This window comes from Plecotus auritus (genome assembly GCF_963455305.1).
Source record: "Plecotus auritus genome assembly, chromosome: 6".
Classification (NCBI taxonomy): domain Eukaryota; kingdom Metazoa; phylum Chordata; class Mammalia; order Chiroptera; family Vespertilionidae; genus Plecotus; species Plecotus auritus.
The window spans coordinates 121,013,381-121,041,359 of NC_137773.1; the positions used below are offsets into that span (position 1 = coordinate 121,013,381).

The 27,979-nt window shown below is 48.6% G+C and overlaps 1 protein-coding gene across 7 annotated transcripts in view; it reads left to right on the forward strand.

Annotated features, from left to right (window-relative positions):
• Positions 1-27,979, forward strand: part of FRMD4B (FERM domain containing 4B) — a 278,025-nt gene that overhangs the window by 140,985 nt on the left and 109,061 nt on the right. For all 7 annotated transcript variants that reach the window (XM_080674723.1, XM_080674722.1, XM_080674724.1 and 4 more), the window contains 3 exons: positions 16,012-16,077; positions 18,364-18,458; positions 25,056-25,148. In XM_080674723.1, coding sequence (XP_080530849.1) covers positions 16,012-16,077; positions 18,364-18,458; positions 25,056-25,148 — 254 coding nt within the window. The remainder of the gene's footprint in view (positions 1-16,011; positions 16,078-18,363; positions 18,459-25,055; positions 25,149-27,979) is intronic.

Sequence of the window (27,979 nt, forward strand, 5' to 3'; positions counted from 1 at the left end):
CCCTTCCTCTCTGTAAAAAAATCAATAAAAAAATATAAAAAAAAAAAAAAAAAAAAAAAAAATAAAGCAGGTCATTGAGTGACAGCACCTGGTAGGAGTGGTGCTGTCTCAGTTTACTGGCCCTACCGACACCTGTGTCAACCCGAGTCATCCAGCAGACAGGAGAAAGGCGTGGAATTTTTCTAGAATCTTTTCCCCAGATTGTTTAATCCCCGTCCCACTCCTTTATTTTCTCCCATGATTGTCACAACCAGGAAAAAGGGGGAAGGAAACCTCAGCGGTTTCAGGTGAGGAGATCATGCTAAGGAACACTCTCCCAAATGAGAAAACTGGGCCTCCAAAGGCTGAATCAGGTGCCCACGGCACACAGCCAGTAATTAAAGAAGCTGCGGAGCCAACCTATTTCCTTGTCTTCCTCTGAAACGTGTCCTTGAAGCTGACACCCGGCCACAGCTCCGTTATCTTGTGTGTCATCCATACCCAAGAGCCAACTCTCTAGAAAATTTCTGTGATCGCAGCAAGTCCAACTGGACATTGATGCAAAAGATTGATCCCTTAGCCCAGTGGTCGGCAAACTCATTAGTCAACAGAGCGGCAAACCGTGGCTCACGAGCCGCAGTTTGCCGACCACTGCCTTAGCCTCTGCCCTGTCTTGATTGGGAAAGTGGGAAGGTCACTTCAAGTGAGATAGGTCATGATTTATTCATCAAGAAAAAATAATTCTGGTCACTTCCACTGTGGCATAAGATTGAGGTCTAATTCCCCTACCACCAAACAAAATGTGCAGTCCCTGAGAGCCTGATACCGTGTGTGCTCAAAAACTACTTATTCGATGGAAAGCAAACAAAACAAAACAATGAATGAAGCCAACAAAAGGGACAATGTTCTCAATTGTGTAGAAACTGGCTATTCTATGGAAAGAAGGAAGAAATTATAAAATAGAATAATATTCAATTACAGAAAAAAAAATAGTCCTGGTTGTTTTCAATGCAATTTTCAGTAGTAACTTCCCATTGTGACTGTGGAGGAAGGAGACAACGTGGCTTTCTGTAGGACTAAGCAGAACTCCATCTGGCTGCCACACAGAAAGAGCGGCATTATAGTGGAACTGAGTAGGAGATTCTACAAATATTTCCAATTCTCTGGAAATCTGGGGGTGCGGGGCTTGCCGGGCTCTGGCAGGTCTACACCTTCGCCCCCCACCTCAGCCCTTGCAGGCACCACTTTTCTTGTTTGAATAAATCACTTCTCTTTGTAAGCTCTTCCCTGTGTCAGTGCCTTATGCCCTCCAGGATTCTAAAAAGGTGACAGTAGTTACAGTTGTTCCCAAGGCATAAAAACCAGGACTTCTAATCCCAGGGCTGTTGTGAATTCTCTAATTTCTTGAACGTGCACTTCTTTCCATTGCCCCTAATAGATTGGCAAGGGATGCCCTCAAGGCCTGCAGACTCCCCAAACCCCCCCGCCACCCCGGGGCGAGGAAAGCCGCCTCTGGTTAGTTGCAGTGTGAGGGCCGGGAAGCCTCCCCCCAGGAAATGCACCAGATGATGCCTTGCGTGCAGAGCTGGCTTGTGGTTCAGGGGTTTGTTAAACTTCACTTTTGGGGGAAAACTTGGAAGGACCAGAACTTGTTTGGGGCAGTAGGAAGCGGAGCTCCGCCTCTGGGACGTTGGATCTGGCCAGCTGTGTGGCTGCAAAGGTCACATCCTTCCTTTGGGTCTCAGTGGCCTCATCTGTAAAATGGGGATATGACTTCTGGCTCATTGAAGTTGTAAAGTTTAAAAGAAGAAAGAGAGGTGAAGGCACTCTGGCAGTTTAAAGCACTCAGACCAGTGGGGTGATGTTACCCCTGGTGGGAGAATCCAGACCAAGTTTCCTCATGGCCACAGCTGCCTGCTCTTGCTCTTCTGTGACTCGGGCAGAGTGGGGCCTGCTCACCCCGCTCAGCACCTGCACCTGGCCCCTAAAAGCACCCACCCTGCAGGGTCTGCAGCAATGGCGTGGCTTTCATTAGTGAGAAGCATGATAATATGACTTAAAGCTGCATGTACTCTCGTGGGAGCCTCGAAGCCCTGGGAGGGGCTTCTATTATTACCCCCTCCCGCTGAGGAAGCCGAGGCTCAAGAGAAGTGAGGTCCCTGCACAAGGCCACACAGGTACTAAGTCTGTCTGACTCCAGAGCCTATGCTCTTCCCTCACATTCTCACATAATGCACTACGTGTGCCTTAAAAATTAGTAAGAGCTGCTTCTCATGGGCTGCTTGCATGCACTGAGTGAAATTATTCCCATTGTACAGCAGCTGCCCAGAGGGCGCGGGGCTTGTCCACCGTCTCCAGCAGAGACTTGGAGGCAGAGCCGGGGTCAGACACTGTACGCATCTGACTGCCCCCACCACGTGGCTCCGTGGCAGTTCACCCTGCATTGTTCCGTGGACCAAAGCCGTGTGATGGGAAAGCACTAGGAGGTACGGAACTTGATGAGTTTGCATTGTGCACCGTCCGGGCCGCTCCTGCCAGCAGCACCCACGCTGCTTACGGGACCCAGCCGTCACACCCTTCAGAAATGCCCCTCCAGAACAGCAAGTTCAGCAACCACGCGAGCAGGGCCCCAGGGGGTAAATATTTGGTTCCCTGGATACAGCTGCAAGCGTTGGGTGTCACTTCCTGTCACAAGACTCGAGCCTTCTGATGAGGCAGAGTGGAGCTGGAGTGGAGCCCAGGGGAGCAGGAGGGGAGAAACTCGCCAGCGGAGGGAGGGTGCTGCTCAGCACTGCTTGTGAATGGAGCAGCTGGAAGCAGCCTCCCCGAGGCCTGGGGGCAGCAGCTCCATGGCAAGGAAGGCAGTCCCTGGGGTGTGGCAGACGCCAGGACAGCAGCAACACAGCTGGCTGGGCTTTGGTCATTAAGAGGCAAAGAAGCCACTGGCTTCTGATGGGACCTCAACAGTAGAAATGTGCAGACCACTCAGCGGGGGAGCCGGGGAGTCACTCATCCACACAAATCCACCAAGCCCCACGCTGGGCAGGCGCTTTCTTGGGAGACAGGAAAGCAGCAGTGAGTGCAACTTACATTCTGGTGGCAAAAGCAAGAGAGGCAACTGACCCTGAGTGGGTGAGCACGATCCCAGGTCATGGACCCTCCCTGGTGAGCTTGCCAACTGGGAATCGTTTTGAAGTAGAATAATGATGTTCATAGTCATGCATGAGTCTCCGACTGTGCAGGAGATTGGTGCCCCGACCCTGGAGCTGTTGAAGCATCAACTGTGTGCCAGTCACCTTTTATGCCAGCCTCTGTTTGCCACGCTCTGTGCCAGGCATCATGAGCACAGCCACTCCCTTGAGAGATACTATTAGCCCCATTTTAGAGATGTACAAAGTAAGTCCTGGGCAAGTTAGGTGTGCTGGGCTCTGGACACAGATCTATCTGAAATCGCAGCCTCGTTCCTTCCTCTGTGACACGTGGTCTCTCAGCGGCCTCCACGCCCTGACATGCTCTGAGCAGGCACTCTCCCCAGGCCTCCTTCTGCCTTTGAACTTCTCCAGTGCGGGCTGCTCCATGTTTCACAGCTAGCTCTCTGGGGAATAGCATTTGCCAATTTCTGTGGTGTAAATACTCTCACCTTGACCAAATTCATGTTACCAGTTACCATCATTGAGCTGGCTACATGTGAGCATCTATGTCATTAGATATACTTTAATTTTCAGTATTGGTTGTGCTTGAAAATGGAGCGGCGAGAAGGCTCCAAGTCACCGTTCTCTCTGGAGGGATTCTTTGTCCCTCACTGTGTTCCCTGATGCTCCCCCAGAAATGTTTTCAGGCTTCTTTTGTCTCCCTGACCTGTGACCTTTCAGTTTTGTTTTAATCATTGACTACTGTGTGAGCTTCATAAAAAGACTGAATCTCATTTGAAAACACAACATGCACTAGGTGACAATTTTCCTTCCCTAGATTGTATATGAACCTACAATGAAATAAATTACATTAAAAGCAAAGGTCATAGATTGCTCCTGGCTTTTCTGGTGCCACTTTGTGGCTTTTCCTGTGTGCAGTCTGGGGCCTGCGTGCTCTTTGCTGTTGTGACTCATTGATACTGTACCGTGACGTCTAAAAATACAGCCTAACCACGGGGCCGGAGAAGAGGATATTCTCCCGGGAAGGGACAGCAGAAGCATCCTCGTGATTCTCTGGAAATAGACATTAGAAGCATCTGTGTTGAGGGGAGTGAGAGGGAATGATTAAGACTTTTTCTATATTGTCCCAAATAAGTTTGACTTTTCTGTTTTCAAAGTGTGGTCATGTCGTTCTAAATCCCCTACTCAAATAGGACAGTTCCACCAACCACACGTGAGGGCTCTGGACCCAATACAATCAGCGTGTATTGTTATAAAGTCTCTTAGGACTTATTTCAGCCTCCATCTGGGTAAGGACCACAGAGAGCAAAGAGACTTTGAAAGGAGGCAGGGACACTCTAGCAGGACTGACGAAAAAGGAAACATGAAAACTCTGACCATGAGCTTGCACTTGGAATTCCTGTAAAGTTCGTGTGGGTTTCCGAATTAGTTTTTGTTCGTTTTGAGGTTCCCAGGGTAATAGCTGTGATTTGCTGCTCTGTGGAGGCTTACGTTCAGCCCAGAATTCCAGGTGAATAAACAGTACCGTGACTATCGGCTCCGCACAAGCCTCGGCTTATGTTTAACCCCCTTCGTCCTCGCTGGGCTTGTTTTCACGTCTAACTTTTGAAAAACGCATGCTTTTGCTCCTTCCTACAGGCTGCTTTTCCCGGAAAAGAGAAAACTGACATTTGGCAAAACAGAAAGTTTCCAAACCACAGGGTGTCTGCTACTTGCATAATCACCGAAGCCAAATTTCCATCTTTTACAAAACGCCCAGAAAACTTCATTTCTGGTCAACCTGAACTGCACACAGCCACCCCCAGCCCGCGCTGTGCTCCTGGCTTTGCCGGTGCCACTTTGTGGCTTTTCCTGTGCGCAGTCCCGGGGCCTGCGTGCTCTTTGCTGCTGTGACTCATTGATACTGTACCGTGACAACTAAAATTACAGCCTAAGCACTGGGCTGGAGAGGAGGATATTTTCCCGGGAAGGGACAGCAGAAGCGTCCTCGTGATTCTCTGGAAATAGACATCGGTGGCCTCCCCCGGGGCCTGCCCAGGGTTCTCGCAGGAAAGTGCAGGCTGTCGGCAGAGAAGCTGCTCTGCCCCAGCTCCTCCATGAAGACTGGGCACCCATTTCCCCTTGGCACTGGGCGAACTCCTTGCTGAACTTGGCTCAGCCCCTTACTAGCTAGGAACCTCCGGCAAGTTATTCTCAGCTGCTTCTGTGTGAAATGAAGGGCAAACTGTTTCCTTCGGAGGTTGTAGAATTCACTGGATAAAATGCATCTCAGCCCTGACTGGATTGGCTCAGTGGATAGAGCATCGGCCTGCAGGCTCAAGGGTCCCAGGTTCGATTCCGGTCAAGGGCATGTACCTTGGTTGCGGGCACATCCCCAGTAGGGAGTGTGCAGGAGGCAGCTGATCGATGTTTCTCTCCCATCAATGTTTCTAACTTTCTATCCCTCTCCCATCCTCTCTGTAAAAAATCAATAAAATATATTTAAAAAAAAAAAAAAAAATGCATCTCAGAGCACAGGGCGCACGGGCAGGCGGAACACACCATGCCCAGGTCCTGTTGCTGGCACAGTCAGCAAGGAATGAGTTTGCAGGAGTCCCTGGCTCCGGGCATATGGCAGCTAAAAAGGGGGGTTTTGAATGAGCCTGTTGATTTATCACTGAGAGATTAAAATGGAATTAACCCCCTGGCTCATGGGTCGACGCTTAATCACTGAGCCACACCAGCCAGACCATAAACACACTTTCAAATATCTAAAGTTGTAAGGATCTTTCAAGATAAAATATGCACCTAAATATATTTCATTACCCTTGCTTTTTGTTAGGTATTAAAATATGCATAACATAGAATGTGCCAGGCTGACCATTTTAAATGTACAGTTCAGTGGCATTAAGTCCATTCACACAGCTGTGCACTCACCCTTGCTTTTAACTGGTGGGTTGACTTTGAATTTGAGTACGACAGGTTGACCTCTTATTCATCCAGGAGAACTTTTTCCTAGAAATATAACCATTTATCCAACTCAGAATAACTGCTGATAGTTAACAGAATAGCAGTCAACAGCTCACCAGTCACCCCAGTACCAAGAGGACTCTCTGCTCTGGGGAGAGAGGATGGTGCCCGTTAGGCCCCAGCACAGCCCGCACCCAGACTCTGCCCTGCAGGCACGTGGGGTACTGCTGGTGACAGGAGTAGCATCTGGGCCTTTGGGGTGGATTTTAGGTTCAACCCTCATTAGTATAAGAGACAAACAAAGCTAAATGAGATTTATTCTTCTCATTCCCATTTCACAGAGGCAGAAATTGAGTCCAGTGGCAGAGCTTGGGCATAAACCAAGGCCCCGGTTCTAAATCCTGTGCGCTCCTCAGGGACACCTCCTGATGGCCTTCAACTCCAGGTGGACAGAGCTGTTTTGTTTGTTTCTTTCTTTCTTTGAAACACGGCCTTTCTTGGCGCCAGCCTTAGGAGATCAGGCTGACACTGATCAGGGTTATCTTTTGTGAGAATACCCTCCCCAGGGAGTTGCTGCCACAGCTGGCCGACTGCTTCCAGTTGTGGCGGGAGCTGCAGAAGTGTGGCAGCCTGACTGCTCACAGAGGCCAGCCTCTGCGGCATGAAGGAGCTGCAGTGAGAGCTACTGCGCAGACTTAGGACCATGCTCCTGGCTCTGCTGGAGGCGCTTGTTAAGAGCAGTGGTTCCGTGGAAGTTCTCTCCATCGACTTACTCATTTCTCACGTTTCTTGGGGGGGCAGTGAATTTTGAAATAAGTTTTGCACACGCTAAGAAATTAACTCCACCTGGGCTAGTGTGACTCAGTGCTTAAGCGTCAACCCATGAACCACAAGGTCCTGGTTCGATGGTCAGGGCACATGCCAGGGTTGAGGGCTCCATTCCCAGTAGGGGGCCCATTGATGATTCTCTTTCATCATTGATGTTTCTCTCCCTCTCCCTTTCCCTTCCTCTCTGAAATCAATAAAAATATATTTTTTAAAAAGTTGTGGGTTCAATTCCCAGTCAGGGCATATGCCTAGGTTGTGGTTTCAGTCTCCTGTTGGTCCACATACGGGAGACAACTGATAGATGTTTCTCTCACTATATATCCTTCTCTCTGTCTCTCTTCCCCTCTCTCTAAAAAATAAAAAATAAAAATCAATGGACATGTACGTCCTCAGGTGTGCATTAAAAAAAAAAGAAATTAATTCCATTGCCAGTTGAGCTATTTCAAGCCCTTACTGTTATGTGAAAATATTTAATTGTTAATAGTTTCTTTTCTTCCTTCTACCTCTGGAGCAGTTGTTCTCAACCAGGGATGGTCTTGCTCCCCAGAAGATACTTAGCTGGAGACATGCTTGGTTGTCACAGGAGGCAGCAGGTGGGGGGCTCCTGGCGTCTGCTGGCTGAGGCCAGGGGTGCTGCACCACTGCCTGCGCAGGCAGCCCCGGGAGACAGCTCTCCAGTCACAGCGCCAGTGCTGCCACAGCTGGAACCTGCATGCGGACAAGCTCCAGCGAGTGGCCTCTGCTCCCCTGTGCAGTTACTTACTGGTACCCAGAAGGGAGCTTGCACTTAGGAGTGCTCAGTGAATGCTGGCTGAGTGGATGGATGTGCCCGTGATGCAGGCTTTCACTCTGAATCACCTGCGCTGTGGCTGGAGGACTCCCTAAGCCCCGACTGCTGTGGCCACATAACTGGTCAGCACCGTCCTATGCCGGAAGTGTTCACTCAGCGTGACAGGGCCAGCAACCCACAGGTGCGGCTGAATTCCATCCTGATGCTCAAAGAAAACCCATAGCAGCAGACGCCACTTCAGGAGGTGCTGAATCTCATCAGGGCGGCCAGGCGGTGGCCGGCATGGCCCCACGGAGGCCATGCTTCCCCTCTGGTCTTGCTTCCAGTGACAGGCAACTGTGGTTTGGGGAACCCAGATCCAACTTTTCTAGAGCAACGCTGACCTTGGCAGTCAAGGGCGTGAAGCCCCTCAGCACTGGGACTTAGCACAAAGAGCCCATCCCAGGGGGACGTGTTGGGGAGGAAGGCAGCACAGTGGGGAGCAGTGGGGAGGAGCGGGGAGCAGCGTGGGCCCTGTGCTCGTTGCATCCTGATCCGCAGCTTCCTCACTGTGACCTTGGGGTGGGGTCAGTCATGAACCTTCTCTGAGCCTCAGTTTCCTCATCCACACAATGGAGCTAGCATTGGAAACTACTTCACAGGGTTGTTTTGAATAAATTTAAGTGGCCAGCTCAAAGCCAGCTGCCATTACTCATTCATATTTTTCCTTGGGCTGATAGTTAATTTTGTCTTTGCTAAACTGAACTCTCCTCTTATTTTTTTATTTTTATTTTTTTTATAAATAAGACTTGAGGCCCAGTGCACGAAATTCGTGCACTTGGGAGGTCTTCCCTCAGCCCGGCCTGTGCCCATTGGGAGCCCTTGGGGGATGTCTGACTGCTGTAGAGATGGGAGAGGCTCCCGCCACCGCCGCTGTGCTCACCAGCCATGAGTCCAGCTCAGGGCTTCTGGCTGAGGGGTGCTTCCCCTGTGGGGCACACTGACCACCAGGGGGCAGCTCCTGTGTTGAGCGTCTGCCCCCTGGTGGTCAGTGCACGTCATAGCGACCAGTCATTCTGCCATTTGGTCAATTTGCATATTAGGGTTTTATTATATAGGATTTCTTAAAATTTTTTATAAATAAGATTTTTTAAAATTTTTTATTGATTTTTTTTTAGAGAGAGAGGGAGAGCAAGAGAAACATCAAACGGTTGCCTCTTGCATGTACACCGACCATGGATTGAACCTGCAACCTGGGCATATGCCCTGAGTAGGAATCAAACCTGCACCTTCCAGTGCATGGGACAAGGCCCCACCGTCTGGCCACGCCAGCTCCCTTCTTTACCACTCCCATGGCTCCTGCCCACTTCCCTTTCTTCCTTCCTTTCTTCTGCCCCTTCCCTTTTTTCCTCTCTCTGGTCTCTCTTTCCTCCTCCATTCCAGTGCACCTTTCAGAGATGCGTCAGAGTCCGGAGATCCTTTGGGTCATGGCCTCGGGACCCTCAGTTAGGCATCAGCTAGGAATTACTCTTACCTCCCAGGCTCAGCAGCATGAAGGAGGATGCTCCTGAAGGAGGATGCTGCAAGTGGGAAGGTCTTAGGGCTCTGGGGCATCACCAAGTGCGCAATAGGAGCAGGAGAAGGTTCATGACACTGAGAAAGCTGCTCCCACAGCTGCACCTTTGAGGGAGGCGCCCTTGAAGCCCGATGGGACATCCCTTACGACTGGGCTTGGAGACAGTGTCAGTCCAGGCCATTCTCTCAGCGCAGTGTCAGCAGCTCATATTCAGTCAACACCCAGAGATGGCATAAAGGGGCCTTGTTTGGCTGGGGTTGACATCATTTGGGGGAAATATAAAACTCTGTCCACTCAATAGATCCCAAAGTCAGTCAGACCGTCCTAGATACACTCCTTCCCCTGGAGCAGCTCACCTGACACAGGGCACCTTGTCCTAGGGTGGGGGAGGGGGCGGGGGCGGGGGAGCCGCTTTGCACGTGTAAATCTGCCTGCACCAGGCTGGGCCGGTGCTGTGGCACCTCCTCCCTTGACATGATGCCTATACATTTCATCATTGTGTGTCAGCTCTGAATCGTTAGGGTTCCTCCACTCAGCAGACATTTATTAACCACGTTCTCCTCACGTGCGGGGCATGGGCCCTGGGGATACAGCAAATGAATCAAGGTCTCCCCCATGGATTCACTTCTGATGGCGAAGGTAGAAAGGATAAGCAGAAGGGAAGTACTAGGACACAGGAGCAGCATGGCAGGCTCCACTTCACTTGAGGAGGGAAGGCCTCTGTGGAGATGGTGACTGTTGATTTCAGGCCTGAGAGCAGCCAAAGCACCCAGTCACCAGATAACCCGGGGAACAGCGTGCAAACGGAGGGAGGCGTACAGCGGGGCGCGGGTCGCGGGGGGGGGGGGGCGGGGGGGGCGGGGATGGCGTGCAGCCCAGGGAACTGCGTGCAGCGGGGGGAACAGTGTGCAACGGATGGGGGGGGGGGGACCGCGTGCAGGGGGGGGAACCACGTGCAGAGGGGGGGAACAGCGTGCAGCGGAGGGGGGACAGTGTGCAGCGAGGGGAACAGCGTGCAGCGGGGGAACAGCGTGCAGCAGGGGAGGGGGGCGCCGCGTGCAAAGAGAACAGCATGCAGCGTGGGGTGGCGGGGGGAAACAGCGCGGGCAAAGTCTCAAGTGGGAACAGGCTTTGGGGGAGGAAGAGGAGGCTGGCGTGGCAAGGCAAAGGGGTTGGCGATGAGATTAGATGAGGGAGCGCTGGGGAGGGGGCACAGGGGTGCGGACATTGTCGGGAGGGGAGATGCCCCTCAGTGTGGCACGGGAGGCGGCGGGAAGTGTGAAAGGACGGCTCTGCGTTTAGAGGTCACGCTGGGCCTGGCAGAGGCTGGACCAACCTGGCCTGGGCTGGGCGCATGGGGCCTGGGGAGCTGAGTGCGCACACGTGCAGGCAGGGGGTGAGGGTGGGTGAGGCTCTGGATGGGGAAACCCACAAAAAAAAACCTGAGGAACCATCTTTTTGAGGCGGGCCCTCACAAAATGCTATTTTCAGGAAAGGTCAGAAGGGAACGGAGGCGGGGCAGCTGCTGCTTCCTCCGCAGACCGTGTGTCCTGCAGACCCGCAGAGCAGAGCCTGGGCGGCGGGTCGCTGGTCTTCTCCGGGCCTTCCCGCCGCTGCTGAGGGATCCCTGCGCCCTGAGCTGCGGCCTCGGCCTCCTTGGGGTCTTGTCCGCTCTCCTCCCCTAGTCAGGGAGCCGGCGGGTTTGGAGGCAGACTGAACCCCACGGTGGGCTCCATGCACATCGGGGCGCTCCAGGAAGCCCGAGGTCTGGCCTGGGGCCGAGTCTCACTTCCCTCCTCGCCTTCCTCATTCGCGCTGACCAGATGGATGAGTCCCGCCGCATGTGCTGAGGGGCGCCCTGTGCTGAGGACCACGGGCCGAGGTGGGCCTCCGCTCCTGGGTCAGATGCAGGGGCGCGGGAGGGCCTCGAGTCGGGGTGGGGGCCAGCGGAAACTTTCCAAAGAGACCCCTGTTTTAATGTGATTCCGCACCTGGCACTGCCGCTTGGGGTGGGGTCAAATCTGAAGCTTCCGATGGTGTGTGTGTGGGGGGGGGGAGGGGGCGGCGGGTTTAAAGTGATTCCTGGGAACAGCCTCCCCAATGGAAGGAATGTCGGGGAGAAACGCGCCTCAGGCCCTTAGCAGAGCGGGTGGCCTGGCGCAGGTCTCGGATGAGCTGTGGCTCTTCATCTCAAAGCGGGCAGCTGGTCATGAGAAGGCTTATTGACTTGTTCCTCCCCTAAATGGAATTATAAATCTACTTTTTTGTAAAGAAAGCAAATTGTCCAGTTAATCAGGTAGAATGTGAAAGGCAATATATTTCATTTCTTTCGTGGGTGATAATTACATTGAAAAACGGGGGAGTAACACCCTGGGCTCTGGAGCTGGTCTGAGAGGCTGGAATCCCAGCTCTGCCTCTTAACAGCTGTGCGGCCTTGAGCAAGGTGCTTGGCGTCTCTGTGCCTCAGTGTCTTCAACTGTAAAATAAAAGTGATAGATATTTTTACCTCATAGCATTAAATGAGCACACTGCATCTGACGTTTATTGAATACTAGAGGCCCGGTGCACAAAATTCGTGCGGGGGGGAGGGGGTTGTCCCTCAGCCCAGCCTGCACCCTCTCCAATCTGGGACCCCTCGAGGGAGGTCCAACTGCCCGTTTAAGCCCGATCCTAGTGGGATCAGGCCTAAATGGGCAGTCGGACATCCCTCTCACAATCCAGGACTGCTGGCTTCCAACTGCTCGCCTGCCTGCCTTCCTGATTGGTCCTAACCGCTTCTGCCTGCCAGCCTGATCACCCCTAATCATTCCCCTGCCAGCCTGATTGATGTCTAACTGCTCCCCTGACAGCCTGTTTTCCCCTAACTGCCCTCCCCTGCAGGACTGGTCACTCCTAACTGCCCTCCCCTGCAGGCCTGGTCACCCCTAACTGCCCTCCCCTGTAGGCCTGGTCACCCCTAACTGCCCTCCCCTGCAGGCCTGGTTCCCCCCACAACTGCTCTCCCCTGCAGGCCTGGGTCCCTCCCAACTGCCTTTCCCTGCAGGCCTGATCGCCCCAACTTCCCTCTTCTGCCGGCTTGGTCACCCCTAACTGCCCTCCCCTGCTGGCCTGATCGCCACAACTGCCCTCCCTTGGAGACCTGGTCCCTCCCAACTGCCCTCCCTTGCTGGCCATCTTGTGGTGGCCATCTTGTGTCCACATGGGGGCAGGATCTTTGACCACATGGGGGCAGCCATCTTGTGTGTTGGAGTGATGGTCAATCTGCATATTACTCTTTTATTAGATAGGATAGAGGCCTGGTGCATGGGTGGGGGCCAGCTGGTTTGCCCTGAAGGGTGTCCAGGATCAGGGTGGGGGGTCCCTTGGGGTGTGGGGCAGCCTGGGCGAGGGGCCTGTGGTGGTTTGCTGGCCGGCCACGCCCCCCGGCAACCCAAGCGGAGGCCCTGGTATCTGGGGTTTATTTATCTTCTACAATTGAAACTTTGTAGCCTGGAGCGGAGCCAAGCCTTCTGCTTGCTCCATGGCAGCAGCCATTTTTGGGGGGATTTATGTATCTTCTATAATTGAAACTTTGTAGCCTTAAGCGGAGGCCTGGGCGGGCCAGGGTGTGCAGAAAGCTTGGCTTCCTCCATCGCCAGGGGCAACCCTAGCCTCCTGCTCTTTCCAGCTCCGGCTGCCGGCTGCCGCCATTTCTGTTTGGGTTTATGTATCTTCTATCATTGAAACTTTGTAGCCTTGAGTGGAGGCCTAGGCCAGCAAGGGCAGGCAGAAAGCTTGGCTTCCTCCATTGCCGGGAAACCCATGCCTCCCTCCTGCTCTCTGTGGCAGTAGCCATCTTGGTTGGGTTTATTTGCATATTTGCTCCTGATTGGCTGGTGGGCGTGGCTGGTGGGTGTAGCAGAGTGGTGGTTAATTTGCATATTACTCTTTTATTAGATAGGACTAGTATGCTCAATGAAATTAGTTGCTGTTTTTGTTGTCCTCTGTACTCTGTTCCACCACACAGGGCAGCCACATTGTCACCTACTCAGACTTCATTCCAGATTCCCTGGACTGAGGTTCTGATTGGTCCAGCATGGGTCAGGTGTGCATCCCTGCTCCAATCAACTGAGGCCAAAGGGCAGGACCAAGTTGTACAGAAACGGCCACCACTGCCCATGTTTGTCCTCAGATGGGCAGACATGCCAAAACATTTACCATTCAATTCTGTAGGGTAAGTTTATGTGTTGATAAAAAGGCAGTGACCAGCCTGAGGGAGGTCCAAAGCAAAGTGGAAAGGAAAAAGATGTTTTGTAAAATTAGGGCATAAATTCATTTGGATTATGAACAGCAGCGCAGTATGAAATATTTTGACCTATTCCTTAATGGATTCATACTGTGTGAGTTGATCTTTTGAGTTTTATTTCATTACATCTTTCTATAGGCCATGAATTTGGTTTCCTTATGTGGGTTTTACAAAAGAAATAAAATGACTGACACATTTATTTATTTGCTCCCATGCTAAAATAGAAAAGAAGATGACTTTAATTTAAATCTTGGCTTGGCTCTTTTCTTGTCTAGGTAACTTTGAATAAATTACCTTAAACTCAGTTTCCTTATCTGTAAAATGGGATGTTGCCATAGCATAGACTTTTGTGGAGCTTTATGAGGTGATATATATGCAGTGCACAGCTTAGTGCCTGGGACCAAGATTTGTTCCCTTTCCCCTTGCCACCAAACGTGCGTGTTTGGCCTTTGTAGAGTTCAGGACATAGTCAGGGCCGGCGCCATCACCTCCTAGCACGCCTTCAGTCGCCGCTGCGGGCCACATCTCCATAATGCCACGGTCTGCAACTGAGCTACTTTCCCACTCAGGGCGGAGCTCAATCAGAAACGCAAGTGCAGCCGAAACCTGTTTGGCTCAGTGGATAGAGCATCAGCCTGTGGACTGAAAGGTCCCAAGTTCGATTCCGGTCAAGGGCATGTACCTTGGTTGCGGGTACATCCCCAGTAGGAGGTGTGCAGGAGGCAGCTGATTGATGTGTCTCTCTCATTGATGTTTCTAACTCTCTATCTCTCTCCCTTCCTCTCTGTAAAAAATCAATTAAAAAAAAAAGTAAAAAAACACACACAAAAAAACGCAAGTGCAGTCATTGGCATTGTTCACATTGGAGACAGGTTGCTTATCCCATGCTGAGCCTCCGTTTCCACATGTGTGAAATGGGATAAATAGCACCAATCCCAGGGGTAACTGCTTGCAGCTCAGAGGCTATGTGAAACGCCAGGAACGCTATGGACACAGCTGGTGCTCAGGGATAGGTGCTGGTTTCTTTTAAACCAGGTTATGTGTACCTTAGGGTTGTGTACAAAATGCTGCCCATGCTCTTCCACAGTGTCCCAGCAATCACACACCTGTGGGCAAAGCTGGATGTGCAGAGTTCACTGTACGTCCTTGTTTCAAGGAAATGAGGGAACAGCGTGTTTCTCAGCAGGAATTTTACTTACTGTATGTGCGCACAATAGATGATACTATAAGACCTTTAAAAAGAATGAGCTTGGCCGAAACCGGTTTGGCTCAGTGGATAGAGCGTCAGCCTGCAGACTGAGGGGTCCCGGGTTCGATTCCGGTCAAGGGCATGTACATTGGTTGCGGGCACATCCCCAGTGGGGGGTGTGCAGGAGGCAGCTGATCGATGTTTCTCTCTCATCGATGTTTCTAGCTCTCTATCCCTCTCCCTTCCTCTCTGTGAAATATCAATAAAATATGTTTAAAAAAAAAAAGAAAAAAGAAATAAATAAAAAGAATGAGCTTGGTCTATGAGTGTTGACATTGGAAAGATCTGCAAGAAATGGCATTTGAATTGAAAATGGGAAAATACACACACACACCACAGACCCACACACATACAGAGTCATATACATATATATTTATATATACATATATATATTTGTATAAAATTTCTGGATGGCTATACAAATACTATGAGTATTTGCTTTATTTGCAAAATAATATATCATATGTCATATTAAAGAAAAACATGTCATATGAATTTTTTAAAAATATGTACCTGGGCATGTCTGAAAGTCCATATACAGACGGCGTGTGAGGATTTTCCTCGAGTTGGCAGGTCAGGTGACGGGAAGCAGGAGCGAGTCAAGGGGAATCTTTGCATTCTGTGCATTGGTTAACTATTTCACAAAGAGGGTTTCCCCAAACTGTAATTGTAAGTGATAAAAATTAAATATAATTGGAAATTTATACATCAAACAGTTCTGAACTGTGTATCTTTCTGTTCTTAATTATAGCAGCAGTAGACTTATAAAATGGAAGGTTTCCATTGGAACTTTAGAATCATGTTTTTCTTCTTATAACTATGCATGTATTATATACATTAAAGCACACCAATGAGTAAAGCCATTTTCATTTGAAAAATAAAATATTGACTTAAATAAAAATATAGTAGTTTCCTCTGGGAAGGAAACCTACTTTTCATAATAAAATCTTGTGTGCATATATAGGTATTATTTTTTTAGTATATTGAGTCATCTCTGTTTTTCTTTCTTTTCTTCTTTTAAATCAAAGAGCGAAAAACATTTAAATTTTTAAAAATCCAAGTGCTAATGCCATGTAATAAATCTGTGTTTGACCACGCCTGTGCTTTCCTCAAGGGAAGCCATTATTAGGCTGAGCACATCACATGTGAAATCAGTGATGACTCGAGCTCCAGGGTTTTCCCGCCAGGCCTGACTGACCCCCTCTTGCTGTCTCCTCCCCACAGATGACAGAGGGCAGGCACTGCCAGGTGCACCTCCTAGACGACAGGCGGCTGGAGCTGCTGGTGCAGGTAGGTGTTGCCCACCCGGGACAGCACATCTGGGCCCCCTGTGAGTTCGTGGCCTGTGTCAGGCTGGCTGCTCATCTGTGCTCAAAGCCCGTGATGCAGGGTTGATTGCAGAGGAAACGGAGCTTTGAAGCCAGAAGACGTGGTTTGTATGTGACTGGAAGTTGGTGACATATATTCAGATACGTGGGTTCCAGTCGTGGCCTTGATGCTCAGTAGCTGTGGACCCCGGGCAAGTGACTTTACTTCTTTGAATCTCTTGTTGGTAAATTGGATAACAAAATGCTTCCCTGAAAAAGAGCTATGCATCCTGCCACTTTCCTGGCGCATGACCTTGTCCAATGTAAATATGCAGCTTCATAAACTGTGAATTGGCGTTAAGGTTGCCAGGCTTCCTCACAGAATCGTGGTTAAAATCAACCTAAATTCTACATGAGAATGAAATCTCTTTGTGAAATATGTGGGCTTTTGTGAGTGATGACATAATTGTGGATGCTTCTCTCTTTATCTACCCAACACTTTGGACCAAGGGTCTTAAAAACATTGGCAGTCCCTGCTGACAGCCACACCTACAGCACTGGCTAGAATTCTTTCCTTTGACCAAGCCTACATTTCTCTCCCTTCTGGGCTAGTCCCTAGCCCACTATGCATAGGCTTCAATTAGAATGAAAATAGTACAGCCAACAATAGTTTCACCAAGAGTAGACATTGTAATCTAGATTTCTGCCTGTTTTTCTCTTCTTTTATTTTCTCTCCTTTTCTTTCTTTTTTTAAAAAATATTTTTTATTGATTTCAGAGAGCAAGGACGAGGAAGAGATAGAAACATCAATGATGAGAATCATTGATTGGCTGCCTCCTGCATGCCCCCTACTGGGGATCCAGAGCACAACCTGGGCATGTGGCCTTGACTGAAATCGAACCTAGGACCTTTCAGTCTGCAGGCCAACGCTCTATCCACTGAGCCAAACCAGCTGGGGCTTTTCTCTTTTTCTTTTCCTTCCTTCCTTCCTTCCTTCCTTCCTTCCTTCCTTCCTTCCTTCCTTCCTTCCTTCCTCCCTCCCTCCCTCCCTCCCTCCCTCCCTCCCTCCCTCCCCCCTCCCTTCCTTCCTTCCTCTCTATTCATAACTATTCTTTATTCCCCAACAGCAAACTTTCAACCCTCAAACCATCATAATAAACTCTAAACTCTTTGGCTCAAAGTTCAGGCAGATACCACCTAGCATGCCCTCCTGAAATCCCCTTTTCCTCTCCAACTCTGCAAATCCAGCAGCCACAGTCACTCAGCCATTCTGGCTAATTCCAAACCATGCCCCTTCCCACCAAGTCCAGTGCTTCCTAAAAGCTCACAGGTTCGCTCCTTCCTCTAACTAGGTGCTCAGTAAGCAGAGTGAGGCCCACCTTACAATGGGCACAATGACTCCCTGTAGAGAAAGGAAACGCTTAGGCTTTAAAGCAGTCAGAACTGGGTTCAGTTCCCCCCGCTCCCTAACTGTAACACCAGACAAGGTCTTAACTTCTCTTGGCCTTGGCTGACCCATCCAGAGAGTGGAAACTAAGAACCCATACCTCATCAGCTGCTTGCAAGGACGGAATGCGATAATAGATATAAGGAGTTGGGCACAGTGAATAATTATTATTGCTGATATTGTTCTTTTTATTTCGATCTCTGATGCCCACACAGCTTGGGTCTTGATCCTTTTCAACTAGTCCACCAAGCTAAGTTATTCCTACATCCAGACAGTGAGGGATTTAATACTCTTTGTCTTGGTCACTAGCACCATACTACCCATAAAAGAGTGTTTTTCAAAAACACCAAGGCTTTAGTAAACACAGTTTTACCTTAGAGCAGCGACGTCTAAGGCCCATGAAATCATTTGGTCTGGTCCTGCCAAGGCATTAGGGGTCAGTTAATTAAATGTTTGACCAAATAGAGCAGGCTACTTTTTAAGTTGATGATTTTGTATGGCCCGCGAATGATGTTATGAATGTCCAAATGGACTTGGCAGAAGAAAAAAAAAAAGTTCCCCACCCCTGCCTTAGAGGGAAGAAGTAAGGAATTGCAAATGTATGAGAACGATGGTCTCACTGAGGTTCCTCGTCCCACTCCTCTCCTTCCCAGTCTCTTAGAGGATGGTCTGCAGGAGACTGACCTGTGCACGCCCCCGTCTAGGGAGAAGGCAGATATTTGAAAGCGAACACAAGTGTTCTACACTATTTGGGTAGAGGAGGCTGGTAGCACTGAGAGAGAGGCAAGCAAAGTGTTGCTAACCAGAGTTTTGTACTGACAGCCCAAACTGTTAGCCCGGGAGCTGCTGGACCTCGTGGCTTCGCATTTCAACCTGAAAGAGAAGGAGTACTTTGGAATCACGTTTACAGATGACATGTAAGTGTTTTCCTGTCGTTTTTATTTCTTCACCTTTTGTCTGGGCCATCTACCTTCTGTCATTCATAATTAGCAAAAAAAAAAGGGGGGGGGATGTTCCAATCATTAGAATATGTCTACTTATAGGTTTTTTTTAAAAATATTTTTTTATTGATTGTAGAGAGGAAGGGAAAGGGAGAGAGTGATAGAAACATCAATGATGAGAGCGAATCATTGATCAACTGCCTCCTGCACCCCCCCTACTGGGGATCAAGCCCACAACCCGGTCATGTGCCCTTGACCGGAATTGAACCTGGGACCCTTCAGTCCACAGGCCAATGCTTTATCCACTGAGCCAAACCTGCTAGGGCTACTTAACGTTTTTTCAAGGCAAGATTTTTCTCCTAGGACTATTGTAGAAGGAGAAGAAAAGGAATATTGACCTTAAGAACTCAAAATATTGTCCTTTTTTAGAAATTTGTTGTAATGAGTTTGTTATTCTTCTCTGAATGCACTGTGCTTACTTAATGAGCTCATGTATCAGAGAAAGAAATGCTAGATGGTCATTCATTCACATCTTGAAACTGAATAATGTTTTGGTGTTGGTGGCAAGAAAGTTTCAAGGCAATTTATGGCCCACCCATAAAATATGTATATAAGTTAATATGGAGTGGACTTTTTAACTTCCACTGAGGTCCATTTTATGTTACATCCTTACCATTTTTTCTTTTCTTTTACTTCCATTTTTTTTATGCTAACTTGGATATTGTGTGTATTTGTCAACAATTTAAATCTTCTCTGAAGTGAGGCAGGCATATAACAATGAGTTTAAAACTCCATGTAAGCAATTGTGTTTTGACTTATCGACATTATTCTGTGTGAGTACATATCTGCCTGCTTTTTGGCAGCCCAATTCGCCTATATTCCAATTTGCCTATGTTATTTGCAGCCTGCTACATTAGCAGAGGAATTCTCCCCCTTTCTGAGGATAATTTCCAAAGATCTCTTCAAATATTAAAATTCAAGGAAATGTGTTCCAGACAAACCATGTTGCCACCACAGCATTCTGCCCGCAAATCTCCCAGTGCACGTGCTCTCTCAGCGCTCCGGTGTAACCAGGCAAAGGGGGTCCCCAGAGGGGTCATTTGCTGGCACACTGTGACATCCGGTTATGTCCTGCCTAGAGGGCCGAGAGCTTGGGACCTCCTGGAAATGCCCCTGGGCTCGGGCCTTGGGCTGGAGAAATCCCAGCGGCTGAGCTGCCAGGAGACATGGAAAAACCTGGAAGCCTTGATTCTGGACTCGGGATATTTTTAGAGGATGGCTCAACAAAGCAGAAAAAGGTGCGCTCACCCTCACCTCCCTCCTCTGACTCAACATTCTCTGCTGGATGAGCTAGGAAGTGCAGACGTCCACTGACCCGTGCTCCAGCCAGAAAGCCAGGGCCAGCTCATGTGGATCAGTGATCACACACACACACACACACACACACACACACACACGTGCACGCATGCGCCCACAAATGTTGAAGCTGGATGTGAATGAAATAATAGCTAACAGCACAAGACATAACACTATAAATACTTAATAGCTAAGTTACGTGGTGCAATCTTTACGTGCCATAAGCACTATAATTTAGAGGTCACATGAAGTAGAAGCTAAAAGATCAATAGATATTGGAGTATTTTTTCATTTAACAATCTTGCTTGAGTACCCACTAAGTGCCAGGCATTGTTCTAGGTCCTGGGAAGTCAGCTGTGAACAACACAGACCGGGTCTGGCTTCCGTGGAGCTTATACTGCAATGACATAGGCTAGCAGCACAAATAAACGAGCCATACATGGAAACGCCCGCAATGACAGGCTTGAAGAACATGAAATAAGAGGCCGTGATCCAGAAAAGCTGGGTGCCGTTCCCGGCAGGGTGAGCTTGGGTGGTTCTGGGGAGGAGGCGTTCAATGAAAAGCAAGAACCAGTTCTGTCTACTTAGAGGTGTCCCAGGCACCGCCAGTGCAGCGGGGCGCAGGCCTGACTTCTGTTGTTGTTGGTGTTGTTGTTGAGAAAGGAAAGGAAAAGACCCAGTGTGGCTAGAACTAGACGATAGAGAGTAAGAGGCAAAGTGGGACAAGATATTATATTGGGGGGAGGCAAGGGGTGGATATCATAGAATCCTGGGAGCTGTGTGATCTTGGACCAGTGACTTCACATCTCTGACACTCCGAGTTCCTCACCTGCACAATGAGCGTAATAATAGTGCATGTACAATAAGGACTGTGTGGCACATACACCAGGGCACTAGTCTCGTGTCCTGTTGAGTCAGTGGGAATGCGCAGGCCCACGAAAGGGAGCCACGTGGAGCAGGCAGATGTTCAGAGGAGGCTGGAGGAGGCTGGGTGGGGTTCCCGTGTCCGGACAACGGAAGTCAGCCCTGGCAGGGCAGGTGGACTTCAGAGGGGACAGGGGAGGACAGCCCAGGGCAGAGTCATTCCGTGGGCAGTGCTGAACATGGTGCATTTCCCAGGGGGAGACAAGGACATGGGGAGCCCGGTGATCATGAGGCAGGTAGTGGGAGTGGGCCCCTTGGCCACCGCAGGGTGTTCTGAAGAGGAGTGACATGACTTGGGACTGTGGGGTCACACGCTCCCCAGGCTGCATGCCCCGGTGGCCGGAAAAGCAGGCCCTGGCCACGCAGGACCTCCTGGGAAAGCTCGGAGCCCGGAGGGCTCAGCAGAGAGCGCATAAGTCAGGTGCTCAGATTGTATGGCCTCTCCTTCCGAAAGCAAAGGGATGGATGGATGACTTCGCCTAGTGACCGGCCCTGCGCGCTCCCGCCTGGGGTTTCTGCCTAACCCTAACCCTCTGCTGAGAGCAGCCACGGCGGCAGTGGCAGGTGCCCGCCTCCCAGAGCCTGGCTCCTCGGTGTCTGCTTTGAACGAGCTGGTTGTTTATTTTCAGAATGGTGAGCGGGCTGTCTGTGCGGGGAGGGAGCTGGCCGTCCGCCTTCTGGGGACAGGTTTGGAGAACTGCTTCTTTCTGAGGGTGTCTCCCTGGGATGTCTTGGTCACAGGCCGAGTCCTTTTTGTCTGGTGGGTATTTTAGGAAAGTGTTTTTCCGCCTCCTTCCCGCCCACGGTCAGCCGCAGGCGGACCCTCCCAGGCGGGTGCACTGCCTTCTGCAGCCGGGAAGCCAGGCGGGCGCAGCGGCCAGGGCGGCCAGGCTTCCCGGGAGGCCAAGCAGAGGGGCGTTTGTCAGCAAACCAGCTGGTGCCCAGGCCTCCTCCCCAGGCGAGAAGAGAAGTGGGACCTGGAACTGCGCAGTCCTGTGATAAAAGCAGTGAGGGGGCCAACCACACCAGCCCTGGTCCCCTGGGAGGGCGGCGTGGGGCTCCTGAGACACCCCCGCCCCCGCCCCCATCCGGCCCGGCAGGGGCATGTGCAGGGCGAGCCTGTGACCGCCAGAGGGCAGCCGCGGCCCTCCGTTCACATGGCTCTGACTTCCTAACCCGGAGCAGGTATCTCCTTCCTTGTTGGGAAAGGATTTTCGGAATAAGCTTTCTTTATGCAGAAATAGCACATGGGTTTCACAGCACAGCTTTGACTTCTGATCATCATCCCCACCTGATAGGCCTCTGACCGGTGCAGTTCTAGCCCAAAGGGAAACTGGCTCTGGGGGGCCTGCGCGGTGCGACAGGGGCCGTGGGTAGATCCAGATGTCTTTCTGAGGTAGAGGCTACATCTGCTGTTCGCTGATAGAACTTGAGAAAAGCGGGTTATAAGCTTTTGGATCTCTTCTTCGCCTCGAAGACTATAAAATAGCATGTAGCTTTGCATATCTCAGTGAAAGGGTGATGTGTAAAGTTCACTTTTTCAAATATATTTTTATTGATTTCATAGAGGGAGAGGGAAAGAGAGATATAAATGTCCGTGATGAGAGAGACTCACCAATCGGCTGCCTCCTGCTCGCCCCCTACTGGGGATCAAGCCCGAAACCCAGGCATGTGCCCTTGACTGGAATCAAACCCAGGACCCTTCAGTCCGCAGGCCATCACTCTACCCACTGATCAAAACCAGCTAGGGCTAAAGTTCACTTCCTATTCTGAGTTTATCCTGTTGGTGAGAGTATGGATGGATTTTTAAAATCTAATTTCTAATTTATCCTTTAGAAAATTATCTTATATTAAATTTACATGAATATCTTCGTATAAAAAAATTTTAATATCATAGTTGAAGCCGTTCTTTTTTGATTGTAGCAATGTGTTTTATATCTTTCCAGAATTATATCCAGTAAGTTTCATCCATATATAATAATGTTTTGAGAGTGCTTCTGTGGTTAATATAATTGATTTATTCATTCTTGGACATCATTTCATGCAAGTTCATATAAATATACATTATGCTTCCTGCGACCCAATGGCATGAGGGCTGATGCTCTAACCATGTAGAAACACCAGCCAGGACTACATTATGCTTTTCAATGATGCCACATCTTTCCTATGTAAAAGCAAAAAAGACAATTCAAAAGGAGTCTCCTTTTCACAAGAAAACTTTTGAGATCTGATACTATACAATATTTTATGTATTTTACAACACATTTGAACACCTCTGAAATTGGGATATATCTTTAACTTAGTGCCATCCTAAACTTGATAAAATACAGTGTAAGAAACCCTTAACTTCCAGTCGTCTATCTTTATATCATCTTTACATACAACACTAGTACTTCTAAAAACCTCCGCTAGATCACTTATATCAGTTTATTTATCTTCATAATATTCCTCCAAGGAAAGCTAGGAACAGTTATCAGAAACCTTATTTTATAATTATAGAAACAAAAATATTTTTTTCACTGTTAAAACTAGTAAATGATAGAGATCAAGCCAAAAGTTTTTATAAAAGCTGACTCATTTTCCCTGTGTGGAAAGTCCTGGGTTGAAATCCCAGCTCTGCCACTTTCCTTGTCAAGTTACTGTTAATTAGAACATCCAGTCACAAAAAGTTCCTGCCTGGCTGGCACAGAGCAGCGGCTCAATAAAGAGTAGCTATTATTATTAATAGTAATATTATTTATGTCCACTTTTCCTCTCTATTTATAATAAATACTTCTTAGAGTTTCTGATTTTTAAAAAATTGTTTACTCAATACCAGAATAGGTTGGACAATGTCTTCTGGCCCGTTATAGATTTGATTGTGTTATCATTTGACACCCATCACTATCAGCACGTTCTTAAGTTTTGTGTCAGCAAGCAAAACGGAGTCTGTGCCGTCTTGGAATTTACAGCCCAAAGCGGATCGACGGGTCAAACAGCCTTGAGAAAGCCACAGAAGCGGTCCTGAGCCAGGGTGGCAGTCCTTGCCTTGCTCGGAGGGCAAAGGTCGGGAAGAGCTATTTATACCCATAAACTTAGTGAGGCCCTTGAGTAAATAAACAAATATTCTCAAGGGTGGGGGAAAAGTAGGTGTACAACTGTGAGTACGTGAAACACAGAGTTTGTTCTTGTTTATTATTTAGTATTTATTGTATTATTTCCATGTGAACAACTGTAAACCTTCTGCCCACCCTATATCTGCTTAAATATTAGAAAGCTCATTTTAGACTTACATACAGAAGCAGCACAGGAGAGTAGTCACCCTGTAGATGTAAAAAGCGACAGTAGCCCCGGCTGGTATGGCTCAGTGGGTTGGGCGCCATCTCCATGCACCAAAAGGTGCTGTTTCAGTCCCCTATCTGGGCACATGCCCAGGCTGTAGGCTCAATCCCTGGTTGGGGCACGTGCAGGAGGCAGCCAATCGATGTTTCACCCTCACATCGATGTTTCCTCTCTCTCCCTTTCCCTTCCTCTCTCTCTAAAAATCAATTTTAAAAAAATTTTTAAAGAAAAGCTATGGTATAGTTGTCTGCCTGTCTGATTTCATTAAATGATTAAGTTTTCCCCTTCATGACTCTCTAAAATATTTCAGATTTTATATTTAATAAGAATTTAAAGATTAATATATTTAATGTCACCTGGTGTTATTTCTTGCTTATCTTCTCAGAGAGATATACACATGCACACCTATATGGATATCTGGGTTTTAATTTTAAAAATGGTAATTTACTGTGCTCACTGTATGCACCCCACCTTTTCATTTGATATCGTATCTTGGATATTGTTCAAAATGAGTTTGTAAAGATGGTATCAATCTCTTGTATGGCTGCATTGTATTTTATCACTCAGGTTAAGTTCATTTGTGAAACAATATCCTGTTAGACATTCCGGTTGTTTCGAGCCTTGTCACTGTTACAAACGACGCTATAGTGAGTGACTGTATGTGCAGACCATGTTCCACTTGTCACGGTTACAAATTATGCTACAGGGAACGACTGTATATGCAGACCGTGTTCCACATGTGCAAGCTCATCTGCACAAGCTCCTGGGAGTAGAGATGCTGACTCGAGGGCAGGTGCTTCTCTCCTTTTGGGGGAAATTGCTAAAACGCCCTCATTACTCGTTGCACCAGGTGAGATACCTGCCGTCAGCGTCTGGGAGTATTGGCTTCTCCACAGCTTTGCCAACGCAGTGGATTCCTGAACCTTCCTCTGGTTTCCTATTTAACCCTTTGTCTTTGCCTTGCTCTCACAGAGGTCAGCAGAACTGGCTACAGTTAGATCACCGGGTTCTTGACCATGATTTGCCCAAGAAACCAGGCCCAGCCATTTTGCACTTTGCTGTGAGGTATGTATTCACAGACACACCTAGCACCCCCACCTCCCTTCAAAAAAAGAACAAATGCTGGTAACCAGAGACCAAGAATTAAAAAGAAGCCATCTACCGAAACAGGACTGTATGAAACATTACTCGTCTGGGGCCACGTTACCCTAAGTACTAGGTAGGACAGTTTTCTTTGAAAATGAAGGATAGAATCACCTCCCTTTACTACTCGAAGCCCCTTGGATCAATTTAAAGCTAGAAAAACATAGGTAGTGCATTTTAATCCCTAAACCTGTTTCTGATTTAACATACTTTAAGACTTTTTATATTTGAAATATGACAAACATTTATTATTACATTTTCTGTGTAAGTGTTTTCTAGAGACTGTGGAAATAATTGAATGTATATAATGTCACGCCTTTAACTTGAACAGAAGACAAAATGCAGAGCAGTGCTCACTGAGAGAATGGTCTTAACAGCGTGGAAACCTGAACTCAGCTTGCAGGCCGGCGACTGCCGAGGACGCCGAGCCCTGGCCTGTCCGCTCGGCGTGGGCACGTCGCGCAGTCACGGGTGGGGCTTCGTTATTTCTTCCTGAAGTGGTGCATTCACTAAGTCAATGATTTCCTAAAACCAGCCCCGGAGGTGGCATTTCTTCACATTAGTTATTCACATCACCCTGGCTGGGTAGTTCAGTTGGTTAGAGTGTCACCCCAATACACCAAGATTTTTGGTTTGATCCCCAGTCAGGACATATACAAGAATCAACCAAAGAAGGCATAAATAAATGGAACAAGTCGATCCCTCTCTCTCTCTCCCCGCACCTCCACTCTCTATAAAAAAATCAATAAATATATTTTTAATTACTCACACTCTAAGATAAATCAAATGTTATGAACAGTCGCACCCATGCTCTGTACCTAGCTTAAGAAACAAAACATTATTAATTTTGCTGAAAGCCCCTCTCCCCACTCTCCTGAATTTGATGATAAATTTTATTTTTCTGGTCTGAAATCAAACATGATAAAACAAGCTAAGACAGTAGATTTACCATAAATCTAAATATGTTTTCATAAATCTATACCAACCTGAAAGATGTTCTTTTAGTCTGAGCTTATTTTCTTTTTTGGATCTTGAAATACGTTTTGTTTTATGACATGATAGTGGAAGCTCCTTACTCTTCCTGTGTGGCGGGGGGGCGGGGGGGGGGTGTTATGCTATGATTACCTGGCAAAATTACGTTGATTTCCACACTTTTTTCTTCAACTTCAATGTATTCCATGAAACCCAAAAGTGTGGTAATAATATGTCCTCCCTTTTTTTAAGGATCTTTTCATATATGAATTGATGGTGATTGTAGATGGTACCTACTCTTTCTTTAGTCAGTAAACAAAGTGTTGACAATTCCCAATCTGTTTCTTGCTTTCCACTCTGAAGTCTGTTTTAGAATTTCTTCCTTTTTAACCCCGGAAGGGGCAGCACGCTGGGGGTTTGGCCAGGAGCGTAGCTGGCATGGAGAAGTGCACAGGAATTCTAAAGGAAAACATGGGATTTTCTTGGGAGGGGAGTGACATGAGTGCTTGTGTCCATGGAAATGGAGAAAAAGACAAACAAGCCAGCAAGCAACCGGGGGGAAATGCCTATTGGCAATTAAGCAGGGGTCAGAGGATACAGACATTTTAATCTTGCATTATGTAGGGAAAATGACTCAACATATATCAGGTTTTTTACAAAGAATTATATTATCCCAGTAAACATTTCACACTACATTAAAGCACCAAGGGAAAAGTAAAAATTACTCTCCCCCACCCCCCACAGGCTTCTTCCTTTACCCCGACCCCCAATTCTCTCCCCTTCTTAGAGAAAAGTAAGGGTGACATCTGTTGGGTGACTTCATTTTTACTTGGGGATCTTTCATTGGGTATAAACCTACTGTTGATCTTCCATAACTGAGCTCCCAGACTAGTGAGCGCTGCGGCTGCAGGCCCCCCAGACTCAGCTGCAGCACCCCCCAGCTCAGCTGCAGGCCCCCTGATTCAGCTGCAGGACCACCCCTCCAGCTCAGCTGCAGGCCCCTGACTCAGCTGCAGGCCCCCGGCTCAGCTGCAGATCCCCCTGACTCAGCTGCAGACGCTCCCCCCCCCCCCCCCCCCCCCCCGCCGCTCCAGCTCAGCTGCAGGCCCCCGACTCAGCTGCAGGCCTCCAGCTCAGCCAGAGGTGCTCTGCCTTCATCTTCAGAGAACGTAGCAAGTGCCACCCCTCTGGTACCAGGCTTGTGTTCTAGTTCTTTGACAGCTAATACTTGGTCTGTTTTTGGTCTCAAAATACTAGCGGAGGAAACCGTCTTCCCTTTGTGCCTCATTCATACAGCCGCCCTATCTTTGGGGAGCAGGTTCCTGAGCTGCTGGAGCTCAGCGCTGCCTTAGTGTTATCTCCACTCGCCCACGGTCACTGGGCAAGACTTTCCCCAACTGCTTCATGCTTAACATCCTTATCAAGTCTTTAATTACTCACCTAATGCTTCCTCCCAACAGTATAGTGAGGTCATGATAGTCTTAGTTATTATTCCAATTAAGTACTTATTGCTACTCCAATTTAATTAAAGAAATGATCAAGCAAAAACACACGCCAAACAATTAGTAGAGCTGACCCAGGTCAAGGGGAACGAAGTTCTCAGAGGTCTTACCAATTCGGTGGCTGTCACTCAGTGAAGTCCCTGCCTTCGAGGCTGAGGCCTCCTTTTTGGAGAATAACTGATGGGGATACGCACACCCCCATGGAAACAGCACTGTCCCTCTCGGTTGCCTGTGTTTACCAAACATTCTCCGAAAGACGGACTCACAACAGGGTTTGGC